Source organism: Calliopsis andreniformis, unplaced genomic scaffold (genome assembly GCF_051401765.1).
Source record: "Calliopsis andreniformis isolate RMS-2024a unplaced genomic scaffold, iyCalAndr_principal scaffold0002, whole genome shotgun sequence".
In the NCBI taxonomy this organism is placed as follows: domain Eukaryota; kingdom Metazoa; phylum Arthropoda; class Insecta; order Hymenoptera; family Andrenidae; genus Calliopsis; species Calliopsis andreniformis.
In genome coordinates, this window is record NW_027480423.1 from 30603973 (window position 1) to 30620255 (window position 16283).

The 16283-nt window shown below is 51.5% G+C and overlaps 2 protein-coding genes across 2 annotated transcripts; one reads left to right on the top strand and one right to left on the bottom strand.

Moving 5' to 3' along the window:
- Positions 1-265: 265 nt before the first annotated feature.
- LOC143186568 (uncharacterized) lies at positions 266-5101 on the bottom strand. Its single transcript, XM_076390251.1, has 2 exons — positions 1863-5101; positions 266-1826 (listed from the first exon to the last, which is right to left on the bottom strand). The coding sequence occupies exons 1-2, from the start codon at positions 5099-5101 to the stop codon at positions 266-268; spliced, it is 4800 nt and encodes a 1599-aa protein (XP_076246366.1).
- Positions 5102-8470: 3369 nt separating this feature from the next.
- LOC143186569 (uncharacterized) lies at positions 8471-13011 on the top strand. The gene is made up of 7 exons (XM_076390252.1): positions 8471-8518; positions 8560-8756; positions 8802-10226; positions 10270-10620; positions 10651-12666; positions 12714-12762; positions 12811-13011. The coding sequence occupies exons 1-7, from the start codon at positions 8471-8473 to the stop codon at positions 13009-13011; spliced, it is 4287 nt and encodes a 1428-aa protein (XP_076246367.1).
- The last annotated feature ends 3272 nt before the right edge of the window (positions 13012-16283 follow it).

Consider the following 16283-nt stretch of genomic DNA (forward strand, 5'->3'; position numbering starts at 1 on the left):
ACTACGAAAACTTATACTACGATTCTTAAGACTACAAGAACTTATACTACGATTCAAGGAGCAGAGAATGAGTCCAGCCTCTAGGATCCTCCATCATTCTTCTCCTCGTTTTCAGGTGCAAACAGAGGGATCAGTTTGTGCACCGGTCTGAGAAGATGTGAAGTAGAAGTACGCACCGTTGCTACTGGAATGGAACTGTCTGGTCCCGGGTGCACCCGAACAACACGAGCAAGAGGCCACTGAGTGGGAGGTAAAAGCTCGTTTTTCACAAGACATAAAAATCCAGCCTTGATTTGTGCTTGTTTTGTTTCCATTTGCCCCTGGTTTGAAGTGTGTTCAAGTACTCCTGAGACCACCGCCTCCAAAAGTGCTGCTGAAGCTGCTGAATGAGCTGCCACCTGGATAACCTGGCTCCTGGTAGGTCCTCGAGGCTGGGCTCTGGTATAGCGGTGAGTGGTTCGCCTATCAGAAAGTGCCCTGGAGTTAGGGCTGCTGGATCCCCAGGGTCGTCAGTTAATGGCTGCAAAGGTCGAGAATTGAGGCAAGCCTCGATGCCAGTCAGTTGCGTGGTCAGCTCCTCAAAAGAAAGACGCTGTTCCCCGATGATTCTGCGAAGGTGATGCTTCACAGATTTGACAGCAGCCTCCCAGATACCCCCAAAGTGCGGAGCTGAAGGGGGATTGAATTTCCAGGAGATGCCCTCCCTAGAGGCTGCAGCGAATGGGCCACCTCCTCTATCAACAGATTGCCTGAGCAAGGCCCGCAGCTCATGATTGGCTCCCACGAAATTTCGACCACAGTCGCTGTAGATCTCAGCACAACGACCCCGCCGAGATATGAACCGTCTGAGAGCCGCCAAGAAGGTTTCGGTGGACCCATCCGACACAGCCTCCAAATGCACCGCTTTAGTGGATAGACAAATGAAGACTGCGATGTATCCCTTGGAACTCTGCTGACCACGCCCCCGACTGACGCGGAGGTGTATAGGTCCCGCATAATCAATTCCTGATCTGAAAAAGGGACGACAAGGAGTTATTCGAGCCACGGGGAGATTTCCCATTTTTGGCTGGGCAGTTTGCCCCTTCCATCTAATACAGACTGTACATCTGCTAATAAATGACTTCACTGTGGGACGACCTCTGAGAATCCAGCACTCCTGGCGCAGTGTAGCTAGTTTAAGCTGTGTCCCCCCGTGCAGGCATCGTTTGTGAGCAGCTTCGACCCACAACTTAGCCAGAGGATATTCATCTGGGAGTATAGCAGGATGCGTTTGATCGTAGGGAAGATTAGCCGCTTGTATGCGGCCTCCGACTCGCAGCACCCCGCTCGTGTCCAGGAATGGATTCAATTTGATCAGCCGACTCTTGGCGGCCACGGGCTGGTTCCCTTGTAGATTGAGGATGTCTTCAGAAAAGGCCGCCGCTTGCTCCAGGCGAAGAAGGGTGAGCTTTACTGTGTGTACCTCTGAAGCCGTTATTACTGACATTTCCCTTTCCGATCCAGGCAGCCATCGCCGACACCAAGCAAGGACCCTGAACAGGCGTGTGAGACTAGAGAAGCGCCTAATTAATGAGCTGGATGAGCTTTCCCGTGGTTGAGTCATATGATGCACATTCAGCTCCTCAGGATCGTAGCGGGGCTCCTCCTGTGAAATTGACTCTGGAAATTGATCCAAGGAAGAGAGCCACTCAGGTCCCCGCCACCACAGTTGGAAGGCAGACAGCTCGGCAGGGAGTAAACCTCTGGAAGCGCAGTCAGCTGGATTCTCTGAACCTCGGACGTGATGCCATCTGGCCCGCGGAAGCAGCTCTTGGATTTTCGCTACTCTGTTAGCGACATAAGTGGATCAGCGAGAAGGGTGCCCCTGTATCCAGCTTAGTGCCACCGTTGAATCCGACCACAGGTGCAGGTCCACGTCTTGCCACTCGAGCACTCTTGTTGTGTGCTCTACTAGTTTGGCCAGCAAATGGGCTGCACAGAGCTCCAGTCTCGGCAGCGAAACGCGCTTCAGTGGAGCTACCTTTGACTTGGCGACCATCAGGGAGACCGTTGCCGCTCCCTCGCTGTTGAAGGTGCGAGAGTAGACCACAGCAGCGTATGCGCGCTCCGAAGCGTCAGCGAACCCGTGGACCTCCACGGATTGTGAGAAGCGGCCCGTGCCAAGCCATCGAGGGACCTGAAGTTTTTCCAGCGCAGGAAGCTGACACTGGAACTGTTGCCACAGTAAGGCCTCCCTTTCTGGCAGAGGTGAGTCCCAATCGGCCTTCAGCAGCCACAAGGTTTGAATGAGCACCTTAGCCACAATAGTTACAGGCGCCATCCAGCCGAGAGGGTCGAATAGCTGAGCTGTTCCGCTGAGGACCGAGCGCTTAGTACATCCCGAGCTCCTGGGCGGCAACGTGGTGGTTACCTGAAAGCAGTCAGAAGACGGGATCCATTTGATCCCGAGAACACTGTGGAGTGTCGGAGAGTCCCATTCGACAACTCCTCTCCGTTCGTCAGAAGCGAGTCCGTCCAAGAGGCTCTTAGAATTGGAGGCCCACTTGCGGAGTGGAAATCCGCCCGCCGTGAGGAGTTCCCGCAGCTCCTGCTGCCTCAACATGGCCTCCGGCAGTGTGTCAGCTCCGGTGAGAACGTCGTCAACGTAGATGTCGCTCCTAATGATCTGTGCCCCCCGGGGGTAGCGTTGCTCCTCCATCTCCGCGAGCTGGCGCAGACATCTGATAGCCAAGTAGGGAGCGCAAGCCAGGCCGTAAGTGACGGTGTTGAGTTCGTAGTCCACCACGGTGCTGTCTGGAGTAGGTTTCCAAACGATCCGCTGCCATTTCCTGTCCTCAGGGTGAACCAGGATCTGCCGATACATCTTTTCGATGTCAGCAGAAAAGACGAATACGTACCGTCTCCAGCGCAGAAGAACGTCAGCGAGATTCGGCAGTAGATTCGGACCCCGCAGGAGGAACTCGTTAAGCGATCTTCCGTTGGAGGATGGCATTGAGCCATTGAAGACCACCCGCAACTTGGTCGTAGTGCTAGCTTCTCTAAATACTCCGTGGTGTGGAAGGTAGTATTCGTTACCTGAGACAGGATGCGACAAGGACGTCATGTGCCCCAGACTCTCATATGCCTCCATGAATTCTGAGTAGGCTTGCTGGAACCCTGCAGATCGACGAAACCTGGACTTCAGGGACTCCAGTGTTCTGCACGCGATGCGACGGGAGTCTCCCAACTCCGGGTTGCTTCTGAAGGGCAGTCGTACCAGAAACCGGCCGTCTGGCTGACGCAGGTGAGTCTCAGTGAAGTGCTCCTCTGCCCGGCGATTGTCCGCAGTCTCAGGTATCTTGACTTCGATTTCTTCTTGCTCCCAGAACCTAGTCAAGAATTCGAGGAGCTCCTTGTCCACACTGCAGTGACGAACCTGCACCGCTGCAGGATTTCCGGACTCATCAACGGCCTCTGTGACTGTCCCTCCAGTGAGGATCCAACCGAGAGCGGTCTCCTGAGCTACCGGAGCGTTAGGCGGTCCACGTTTAACGCCCTCCCGAAGGATGAGGCTGTAAGCGTCAGCTCCAAGAAGAACGTCGATGGGATCTGCCAAATGACATGCCGGATCGGCAAGTGCTAGACCCTGAACGTGCGACCACACTGCAGGAGAAGGCTGGTTGCGAGGTCCGTACTGGGAGAGTTCAGGAATAATGTAAACCGGAACCTCGAACCTCACTTCCCCTCCGAAATGAGGAGCGATGAGGAGAGTAGTCTTTCCCCGTGTAAATCTCGCCCTTGCGCCTCCAACGCCGAGAAGAGGAATGCGAGCGTGGCTTCTCTTGACGCGAAGTCTTTGAGCCAGCGCCTCCGAGATTAGCGAAACCTCACTTCCAGGGTCGATGAGCGAGCGCGAGATGCAGTTCTGTCCCTGTGCGTCGAAAATCCTAACGCGCGCAGTGCCTAGAAGAGCTGATGTGAGTTGACTCACGCGTGTAGAGATTTGCTGAACCGACGCTCCGGCGCGATTGAGGTCCTTGGAGGATGAGGCAGCATCATGAAGCGTGGTATGATGTTTTCCTTCACACTTCTGACACTTCTTGTTGGATTTGCACTCGCTTACAGAATGTTTCCCTAGGCAATTAAAGCACAAACCGAGCGATCGAACAGACTCCCTTCGATCAGCGGGAGTCTTCTCCTTGTAGAGACTGCAGAAAAGGACGTAGTGTCTCCCTTGACAAAGACTGCAGCTCTTGGCCTGCGAGCCAGCCTTGGATACCAGATGCACCTTGAGCGACTTGCCTGGCAACTTCTTGGACTCTGAGGGCTCGTCGTGTTGCGGTGACTCCAGCGCATCGCAGGTGCGAATGCGCCCCTCCATGAACGTTTTCAGTTGTTCCAACGTTGGAGGTTGAGTCGACTGATTTAAAGAATCTTCCCACTCACGACGGGATTGGCGATCCCAGCGTTCGACGGTCAGTTCCACGATCCAGTCGGTCGCGTTAGTGACGGGTCTGCCCAGGTTGCTGAGCGCATCAATGACATCGAACGTGCCGTCAAATAGCCGTCGCATCCCGGAAGCCCACTCCCTCTTCAGCGGAGCTAAGCTGTTGAGAGTGCGAATTTGTGCCTGTACTAAGAGCCTGAGGTTGCTGAAGCGCTTATCGAGTTTGATCCAGGCGACCTCAAAGTTGTCCGAAGTCGTTTTGACATTCTTGAGAAGGGCTGCTGCATCTCCTGTCAAACAACTCTTTAGGTAATGGAGTCGTTCCACATTAGATAGAGTTGGGTCGTTCCGTATGAGAGATGTAAACAAGTCTCGGAACGATGGCCAGTCCTTGTAGTGACCCTCGAACGTTGGGAGATTCATTTTCGGCAGCACCGCGCGTGACCTTAGGGAGCTGGCGTCGCTGACCTTCAACGTTGAATTTGAATTTTCCCCATCGGACGGACCGGCTTCGAGAGCGGCTATCATGTCTAGGAGAGATCCGGCCTGTTCCATAAAGATGAGTTGCGTTTCGCTGAATTCATCGTTTTTAATGTAGGAACTCTCCCTCAACTTGGGTTCTGCTCTCGCAGCAGTTAGTATGGAAGCGTCTCCCTGAGTGTAATCTGCCCACATTTGAGAGATGGAAGTGTGAGCGGTGCGCAGCATCCCAAGAGAGAGATTGGCCTTTCCTCGCTTCTTTAGATTTGGAACAACGCGGGAGATCCGTTGCGCGAGAAGCCGTTGGTTTTCCACAAGGTCAGCCATTGTTCACACGAGCGATTAGAAGCACTAACGGTTCGAAGAACTGCACTTTGGAGTTTTAGAAAGACTGCAGCGCGGGATCCGGCTCGAAGGACCAAAATGTTCGGTACGAATAGTTCGAGAAAATTAGTTTTGAAACTTAATAGTATTTATTTTACCCAACGGGTTCGTTGTTAAAGTCACTGTACAAAAAAAACTTAAATACATGAGCAAAACACGGTATGAACAGAAATTGATTTGATCAATAACCTGATTTGAACAGTTTTTACTATTATTTCCCGCGTAAGTGGATTAATCGGTTTCGCAGCTGCGGTTACCGTTACTTGCGACCGGTCACGAGACGCACGACGTCGCGAAAAACAAAAAGATTCGGTACAGCAGAGAAAGAGCACACTACTCACGAGACACGAGTCGTCTGGCCCCTTCGTCCGCCGGACGGGCGAGCGAGATGGATATCGACCTGGAAGCCTCGTTATTTGAACTTGATTGGTTAATTCCAGAAATCGATTATCGATACCCAAATCGCCGCCGGGCGGTGCTGACATCTGACTCAGCGATGGGCCAGCCGACTCGGGAGCTCATTCGCCACCGAATGCTGCCGGTCGCGCGGTTGCGCAGTAACCTTGTGCGCATCCGCCGCCGACCCACACAGCCAATCCGCAACATTTGCAAATATTCATTTTATTCGATGGAAAAACTGTTGTACTTATATTGTATTTTATTCTTCTGGCGTTGACTTCTTAGGCCCTAAATATTCGATCTGGTGGAACAACGCTGTTTAAAAAAGAGGTAATATATGGAGAACTCTATTTCGTTACGAAAAGCCGTTGTATGTTGATCGACGTGCCCAACCGAAGGTCGCCTTCGGCTGGGGATTCAGTGTCACTAATAACAAACACGGTGAATTTGACGAAAGACTCGTTTTTAGAAAATTACAGTTAAACTCGAACAGGTGAACGACCTGTGTCAGCTGTTCGAGCCTGAAAGAAAGAGAGAGAAAGTTGTCGAAGATTAGAAAAGGACACAGTTTGATTAGCGAGCGCCGCGTGGCGGCTAACGAGCGTATTCCGCGCTTTCGCGGAGACACGCGCAAGTCTCGCAGTCAGTCTTGTGCCAGTCTTTGACAGGTAACAGTTCGATCAGTAGAAGTATAGCCATTTCGAGGTTACTTCCAAGAGAGCTTCTTGGTTTCTCCAACAAGCTCGAAGTACTCGAAGAGCAGAATCCTCACTGACCGAACGATTTTCTCTTGCGGCTTAATCTATTGGTCTGTTCAATCAACACGTATTATACGTGCGACAGACGAATCAGCTTGCAAAAAGGAGATTGCTGTAGCGATTGAATACACTCTTGGAATCGGTGATTTTCACGATTCCCTGAGTTTGCTTATCGTCGGAAGAGCACCGAGCCCACTGCTCAGGAGCCTTGTTTGACGGGCAAATCCAGATAGAGTAAACGTAAGTGCTTATCACCTCTACGTTACTCGCCCCTCACTAACCGTTTAGAAGCAACCCCCGTGTGACGAATAGATGCACACGGCGCGGTGAACGGTGTAGTGGAGACTCTGGCCGTCACCTGCCTCTGAGCCTAGCACCAGCTAGGGACAGTGCATTTCAACGCTCGCGAATCTCTGCTCTCGCAGGGATTCAACCGACTTGCACCTCTTTAAAAGGTGCATAAGTCGTAGAGAAGAGGTTTCTCCTCTCTACGCACTTAATTTTTAAAGGAACGTCGATCATACAGTCCACTGCTTTACATTTGCGTTACAAGCAAGGTATTGCTATCCCCTCCATACAGGCTTGTTGTCACAGCCAGGATTCGGTACTATTTGGTATAGCTTGACTTACGCTCTCGCTTACCGTCGCGGTTCTGCCGCTATTTTCGTTTCAGACGCCAACGTCGCTGATCGGCGTCCAAAAACGAGGCCCTCGGATTCACCGCCGACCACCAAAGGAGCCGCCGAGGACCTCAACCACCCCCAGCCCCCAAAGACAAAGAAAAATTACAATAAACGTCGTACTTAAGCCCTTTTAAGAGCCGACTTAAATTTAATCGAGTGTTTGTTTCTTTCTGTACCCTCATTCTCACCTTGTCCGGACACCAGTTAGATCACTTCCTTTAAGCGATTCTAACATAAGGTCCTTCGAGCCGGATTGAAAGGTTGAGAAAGGGTGAAAGAAGCGTTCACTTCAGGTTGACATTCGAGCAGAGTTTACCTCTCGAATTATATCGCCATGTCGAACCCTACCAAGGAGCAGATGACTCTTCCTGCCCTGGAGGTTGAGATGGAGGATATTCAGTCACGAATTCGGGGAATGACCCGACTCGTGACTAATCTGAAGAAGAAGGGGCGAAATAATTACACCATCCCTCTCCTCATGCAGAAGTTGGAATATGTGACTGACGTTTGGAGGGACATACAAGAGCGAGTTAAACAGCTCAAAAAGGAAGTCCCTGACAGCAAACGGAAGGTCATACCCTTCTTCTGCGAGAGTACGATGGATGATGCAGAAGATGCGTTCCATGAAGCTCAGAACTCCCTGATGACGGAATTGGACAGCCTCATACAGGAAAAGGGATCGGCTGGATTCGGTAACCCCGGGAATACCGCGGGTGCCGGAGCAATCGGCCAGCCTAGTACGCTCGACCTTCCCAAGCAGAACTTACAGAGATTTAGCGGAGATCCGCGAAAGTGGTGTCACTTTGCGGATCTGTTTACCGCAAGCATAATAAAAGATCAACGGTTATCTGATGCACAACGTTTGCAATATCTGAACGGCTGCTTGGAAGGAGAGGCACTCGCATCGATTGCCACGCTTGAAATTGCGGATCGTAATTTCAAGCCGGCGTGGGATACCCTAACCGAACAATTCGGGAACCCACGTCGTATGGTGCTTCAGCTACTCGCAACGTTCCCGAAACTGAAGCCGATCAGGACGGGCGACATAGAAAGCCTGCAACAGGTCACCGTCGGCTGGAAACAAACGCTCGCCGCGCTCCAGAAGCTGGGGCGCAAGTTAGAGCACTACAGCGACGTGTTGGTCATCCTGATCAAATCTAAATTGGACCAATCCCTAGAATAGGAGTGGGAGGGCACGCAAAAGCTCAACTCAGAAGTCCCCTCATTTAATGAGATGTTGGACTTTCTCAGGGAGCAAGAGCACAGGTTGCACGTGTTGATTAACGCGCTACACAAGAAAGCGGGTGACCTCACATCAAAACCTCGCATACGATAACATAATGCCGTCGTCGAGAAAATTCCCACCACGTCTCATGGATGCGTGTTCTGTGAACAAGCGCACGAAGTTACTTCGTGCAAAAAGTTCAAGTCGTTTACACCAGAACAACGCTTCCAATATATTAAAGTCAACCAGTGTTGTCTAAACTGCTTGGCTTCCACTCACACAGTTACGCACTGTCCAAAAAGCGCAGCCTGCGTCAAGTGCAACGGAAGGCATCATGCACTCCTGCACTTTGAAGCAAGAAAATCTGGTACTGGCAGTCGTCGTTCGACGAATAAGCCACAGTAGGGCAAGCGGGAAGCGGGACGCAACAACGTTCCTGCACGCAGTCCTGCAAACGTAAACACGGAACCTCGTGCTTCTACGTCAAAGGCCGCGGTGACGTCTCACTGTAGTGCGACAGAGAGCGGTACCAGAGCTGTGTTTCTGGCAACAGCGAATGTGCGAGTTCATGGCAAGGGAGGCACATCGCGTATAGCGCGTGCACTCATTGACCAAGGTTCAGAAGCTTCGTTCATTTCCGCTAGCTTAGCAAATGATCTAAGACTAGCGAGAAGGAAAACCCCGGCCACTGTATTGGGTTTGGGGGGCGGATTGACTCAAACCATTTCGCACAGCGTGGACATGGAGTTCCCTTCGACGAGTAACACTGCAGAGGCGTTCCGCACCAGTGCATACATCGTGTCGAGAATCACCTCCTATGTCCCGCCGTCAGTTCGCGTACCGGCATGCACCCTGCTGCGTGGGCTGGCGTTAGCGGACCCAGACCCCGCATCGGATCGCCCCATCGAGGTACTGATCGGTGCAGAGGTCTACGCCAGTCTTATTCGACAAGGACTTCGTCGGATAAGCAACAAAGGACCGATCGTTCAGGAGACCGCTTTGGGCTGGGTTTTGTCTGGACCGGTCGGCGCAGCAACCTCTGAACCAAACCCCGTGAGGACGCTGCATTGCAAAATCCTCGAATCGCTTGATAAAGCAATACGGAAGTTTTGGGCAATAGAGGAGATTCCCTCGAAGTTGGTAAACACCAAGGCCGAGGAAGAATGCGAGGCTTACTTCGCAAACACCGTCGCGCGAGACGCGACGGGCAGGTTCATCGTCCGTTTGCCATTTAGCCGAACGAACCCGGACGAGTGTTTGGGAGAATCTCTCCCAATAGCTCTCTCCGCGTTGACAAGGCTGAGAAAAAAATTGGACCTTGACAAAAATCTCGTGCGAGAATACAGTGAATTTCTGACTGAATATGAATCGATGAGTCATATGACTCGCTTAGAGTCGCTAGACAAAACTCGACTTTATATTCCGCATCGAGCCGTCATACGAACGGAGAGCGCTACGACAAAGCTGCGCGTCGTATTTAACGCCTCCAGTAGAACAGCGGGAGGACACTCGCTGAACGACATCCTACACGTAGGACCGAAATTACAGAACGATATCACCTCTGTACTAACAAGGTGGCGTCTGTACGAATACGTGTTGGTAGCGGATATCGAGAAAATGTTTCGACAAATTCTCGTCGCTCCAGAGGATCGTCGTTTTCAGAGCATCGTGTGGCGCACGCCAGAAACCGAACGCACTATCGCGTTCGAGTTAAATACCGTGACCTACGGTACGGCATGTGCTCCATACTTATCGATGCGAACTCTTCTCGAGTTGCAAAAACAGGACGGCGACCGTTACCCGCTCGCCGCTCCTATCCTCGAGAAGGACGTCTATGTAGACGATGTGTTTATGGGAGCTCCTGACAAACCGTTATTAGAGCAAATCCGTAAACAAACGTGCGAGCTCCTACAGCGAGGTGGATAACCTTCGCAAATGGGCTGGAAATTCGTCAGATTTATTACGAAATATTCCACAGAGCTCGCACTCACATGCAGTCAACCTTAATTTGTTTGATGATTCCGAATTAAAGGTACTCGGGCTGCGGTGGATTCCATCCGGAGATTTTTTCTATTTCAATCTACAACGATTCCAACCATCTGCAACACCGATTACAAAGCGCACTTTGTTTTCGGAAATTGCAAAATTATACCATCCTCCCGGCTGGCTTTCGCCAATCGTGATTCGCGCAAAAATCCTGATGCAATCCCAGTGGCTGGAAAAAATCCAGTGGGATGAGCATGTTTCCGCGGAGACGCTCAAAATGTGAAACACATTTTGTGCAGATTGGACTAGATTGAATAATTGGAGACTTCCCCGATGGGTCCGATATGGAGCCGACACGATTTCCGTGGAGCTGCACGGATTTTGTGACGCATCACTCGCAGCCTATTCTGCCGTTACCTACTTAAGAGTGACAACGACAGACCATGGTGTGTTTACATCACTGTTGATGGCAAAAACGCGAGTGGCTCCTATAAAAACACAGTCGATCCCAATACTTGAGTTGAACGGGGCCGTACTGCTTGCCGAGCTAATTTTGCATGTAACAAATTCACTTGCAATAAAGACAGATCGTGTCGTTTGTTGGACCGACTCCACGATCGCTCTCGCTTGGCTGAAAAAACATCCATCGACTTGGAAGGTTGTGGTAACCAACCGCGTGTCGAAAGTACAAACATCACTTCCTAACGCTGAATGGCGCTATGTTCCTACACGTTCAAACCCTGCGGATTTGAATTCGCGCGGGATGGACGCTGCAGATTTTTTACAGTCGGAATTATGGATGTTTGGACCGACTTGGCTGAAAGAAACGGAAGCGAGATGGCCAGCCATCCCCGCTTCCGTTGAGACCGATGAAGGCAAGCGCATAGCGCATGCACACGTAGCAACTCCGAAAGCGGAATGGAATTTTCTATACTGGTTTCAATCATGGAGAAAACTGTCACGCGTAACGGCGTACTGTCTTCGTTGGCGAAGACCGTCGCGCGTCAATCAAAGGTCAAACGCCGGTCAAATAATCGAGGCGTCAGAAATGCGTAACGCAGCTGGGCGCCTCGCACGCCATATACAGGGCTCGGATTTCGCAGAGGAATACCGATGCTTAAAAAATCATCGCAGTATCCCCGTGAAGTCTCCCTTGAAAAGTCTCAACCCGTTCCTCGATGATAAGGACGTCATACGATTCGGTGGAAGACTGGAGAATGCGACGCTTGCATGGGAAACCAAGCACCCGATAATACTGCCTAAGCATTATGTTTCTACATTAATAATTAGGCAGTGCTACGTAGATACGTTGCATGGGGGCTTGCAGCTGACCTTGCACACTGTCAGGCAAAATTGTTGGATCCTCGGTTGTCGAAATGCAGCGAAAACCGTGGTCAACAAATGCGTGCGATGCGTAAGGTGGCGAGGCAACACGTCCACGCAAATAATGCAGCATCTGACCCCGGAGCGCTGCCGCCCGTCAAGAGCATTCGACAATTGTGGAGTGGATTACGCGGGACCTTACCGTGTCCGCGACTCCGCGGGCCGAGGCAAAACAGCTCACAAAGCGTACATCGCGGTGTTTGTTTGTTACGCTACGAAGGCTGTCCATATCGAACTCGTTCATGACTACACGACGAGCGCGTTCTTAGCCGCACTCGATCGGTTTGTTGCACGACGAGGAATCCCGTCCTGCATTTTCAGTGACAATGGAACCAATTTCGTCGGTGCCGATCGAGAAGTAAAACAGCACTGTCGTGCAGTACTTTCTGCAACAGATACGCATAATAAATGCGGTGCTATGGGCATACAGTGGCGGTTGAATCCACCCAGTGCCCCACACTTCGGTGGAATGCAGGAGGCCGGCGTGAAATCGGTGAAACACCATTTGAAACGCACGTTGGGAGAGTTCACACCAACGGGAGAGGAAATGCAGACGCTGCTCTGCAAGATCGAAGCGAGTCTTAACTCGCGACCGATCGCTCCCCTGAGTGACGACCCAGACGAGTATGCGTCCCTTACGCCCGGTCACTTCCTGACAGGCGGACCACTAAATGCGATTCCGCTGCAGTCCGTGGACAATGAAAAACTCTCGCGATTGTCGCGTTGGAGAGCGATTCAGAAATTCCACGAGCAACTGTGGAGGCATTGGACGCGCGATTATCTCACGCACCTCCAAAATCGCTACAAGTGGCGCACCACCCAACTGCAACTGCAACCAGGAGATCTGGTGCTAGTGCAGAATCCTCTTCTTCCCCCCCCAATCAGTGGGAGATGGGAAGAATTGAGGAGGTGTTCCCGGGGAAAGACGGAAATGTACGTGTGGTAAAAGTACGTACAGCGAAGTCAACATACACACGCCCAATTTCAAGGATGTGTAGGTTACCTGTGGATGAGCCCGCTACGACGACCGGCGCCGAGGTCGAGCGGTCAAAATAAACACCTGTAAAGAATTTTCGGAAAAACCAGGGAGACACCAAGGTGAGACCGATTGTTCTAGAAGAAAATCGAACGATCGGGACCCCCTCTTCCTGGACCGTTAAGCCGCGTGGAAGGGGAGACGAAGTATTCCCGTCTCTATCTCTCCAAGGGAAAAAGCGCCTCCGCGAAATCGCGGGCGCCGCCGAAATCGGCTGGGAGCGTCGCGACGGCCGAATCAGTACTGAGTAAACCATGGCGGACGAAACCACCGTAGAAAACTCGGAAAACCACGCCGGCCTGAACGCCGAAATTTCGGCTACGTTCAACCGCTGCATGAAACTTGGGGAACAGGCCTTGCAGGCCGACGTTCCCCCAGACAACGCGGAGGAACTGGCGGGTCTGAAACCACAGGAGTGGATCCTGCTAATCGGGGCCCAGGAGTCACAGGCGTCGGGGGCCCAGGAGTTGCGGGTGCCGGGGCACATCCCCCGCACGACCAGGCGGTACAGATGTACCGTCCCCGGAGGCCGCTATGTCCTCCGCTGGGACAAAGAGCAGCGACTGACGTCGCGACCGGCAGTCGCGCCGAAGCCGGCGACACAGAAGTCGACGACACCGTGGCCGGCGACTCCGAAGACCACACACCGAGACAACCCTGCTGGGGAAGGAACGCAGGGCAGGAGGCCCTCCAAACAATCGGGACCGAAGGTGCGGGAGGACAGACGGCGCCGCCCTCCCGCGTCGCCGAGGGAAAAATCCAAGCACCAGGCCACTGGTAGCGGCCGCCCCCGGCAACCACCAGGACCCACGGGGCCGACCTTGGAGGAGCTGACGCGCGCAGCAGTGGGCATCGCGGTGGAAACTTCGATGCGGCTGCTGCAGCAGCAGCAGCAGCTCCAACAGCAGCAGAGCACGGCTCCAGCTGCTAATAAGTAAGTTCAATTGAATTCATATTTTGATTGAATATACGACAACGCTGCGAGTGAGTTCACTTCAATTGAACTTCACTTGCAGCACCTCTCTCTCTCATTCGCGAAGAAAGTATAAGTCTTTCGAGTCTCGCGTTACGATGTGCATACGACGGAGCATTACCGATTCTCTGTTGCACGGACCGTGCAAGGGGGGCGGTATGTTTAAAAAGCGGTTATATAACGGGCATTTGGCTCGTCCGCGAGATTCGTAATTTGTTGGTATACGTGACCGACCGAAGGTGGCCTTCGGTCGGAGCATACGTTGTCCTAGCAGCAAAACACGATCAGCTGTCGTATGACTTGTTTTTGTCGTCAAAATTAAAGTTCAAACCTGCCTGAAGAGCCTGAAGAAGAGAGAGAGTACATCGTACTACATTAGCACGAAACAAAAGATAATTTGTGAGCGCCGCGTAGTGGTAAAATTTTGCACGTCTTCCGCTTCGCGGAGACACGCGCGGCTCTCGCCCCAGTCGTCTTACGACAATCAAGCTAGACGCAGTCAGTGCGACCGTTCGTCAAGCGCATCTCAGCTCGCCAGTTTCCAGATTTCAAGTAGTTTGGTTACCAGACACTTGAAATCTCACTAGCTCTCAAAAGCTGAACCTCTGTCGCCGACAGACTAGGAAGCTCTGCTCGATTCGTACGTATAATACGTACGAAAGAGCACCTGGTTTGTTTTAGGAGACAATTGACCGAGATTTGCACTCTTGGAATCGGGCCCTGCCCTGATTCTCTGAGTCTCGTTTCGTCTCGGAGCAACAAAGGCCGCTGCCTGTTGAATCCCTGAGAGAAGGGTTACAACAGAGAGAGATAACGTGCGTGCCTATCACCTCTGCGTTACTGGTGCTCTGCCACCCCGTTTAGTAGCAACCCCCGTGTGACGAATAGAAGCACACGGTAAGGTGAACGGAGTCGCGGAGACTCTGGCCGTCCTCAGCCTCCAGGACCAGCAATTCGCTGGTTATAGCGTGTCCCTCCGCTCACGAATCCCTAAGTTACTTGGATTCGTACGGAACGAACCTTTCCAAAAGGTGCAAGGCGAAGAGAAGAGGTCGCTCCTCCTCTCAAGCCACTCGTTCATCGACTTCTTCTTCGCGCCAGAAGAAGAGTCGATAATACAGTCCACTGCATTACCTTTGCGTTACTGGCAAGGTTTTGCTATCCCCTCCAAATAGGCTCGCGAGCGCAGCCTGGAGTTGGGAATCTTTGGTATAGCCAGACTTACACTCTTGCTTACCGCCGCGGTTCCGCCGCTATCTCTTTTTCAGACGCCAACGTCGCTAAGAGGAGCGCCGGCGTCACCACGAGCCACGACCACAGGGCCTCCGATCCACCGTCCACCCGAGCCGACGAGGACCGGAGCAGCACCCAGCCCCCTACACAAACGTTTAAATAAACGTCGCTTCCAAGCCCTTTTCAGGGCCAACAAAATATAAAACTTGTGTTTTCGTTTCTTTCGCATTCCCTCCATCTCACCTCATCCGGACCTCCGTTGGATCCCTTATTTTAAGCGATTCCAACAAATAATAAAAAACAAAATCAAGAAAGAATGGAAGAAAGTGTAAAAGTGGATGAAGTCCCACTTAGGACGGAAATAAGAGAAGTATTATACTACGTCAAAGAAATGAAGAAAATAAATACGGAGACAGGACACAAATTGATGAGAACGGGCTACCTAAGGAAAGCGGAATTAGAAAAGTACAGCCAAATGGTTGACTACCTAGACAACATAAAAGAAGTAGCTAAGAGTATTTGGCAGATGAGAAAGATGGGGGAGATAAACAGGAAAAAGATTGAGAAGGAAATAAACGAAGAAAAATTGACTAGGGAAGTATATATAGAGAGAAAGGAAATCGACGATAGAGAACAAAATAGAAGATATAACAATAAGGAAAGAAATCAAAGGATTGGGTACAGTGAGGAAACGCAAAGTACCACGGATACCTGTACAATAACCAAGCCCAAGATTGTAGAGGACAGAATGGTCGCCCCGGAAACAGCGAGGAAGTTACTAAAAAACAGGAAGCAGTTTACACCACCAAAAGGAAATACTCCAAAAAAATATAGAGAAAGAGGACAAAACCAAGGAAGGTGGGTCTTTGTGAAAGGTGAAGAATATGCTAGTAGAGCGATGGGAGATACAGAGGAAACGGATACGGAAAGAACGAGAAGGATTAGAGATAGAAGAACGGAAGAGAGGAGAGACATGGATACGGAATCAGAGGAACAGCTGGGTTGGGATGGAAGAAGATATAAGGAGGAGAGGAAGGGTGAAGGAGATTGGAATGTAAGGAACGAGGATAAGAGGGGAATTACAGAAAAGGATGAGAGGAGAGGAAGCAGATATAGAGGAGACTGGAAAATGAACCCGGAAGATGAAGGCTACGAAGAGGAAATAGGATGGGATGGAGAGTGGGAAATAATAAGGAGAAGGAGAAAGAAGAGAAAGGAAAAAAATGAGGAAAGAGAAATTAGGACGGCGAAGAAGGATAGAACAGACAGGGACACTGATGCGAGCACGAGAAGTGTGATGAGGCCTAGGAGTAAAAA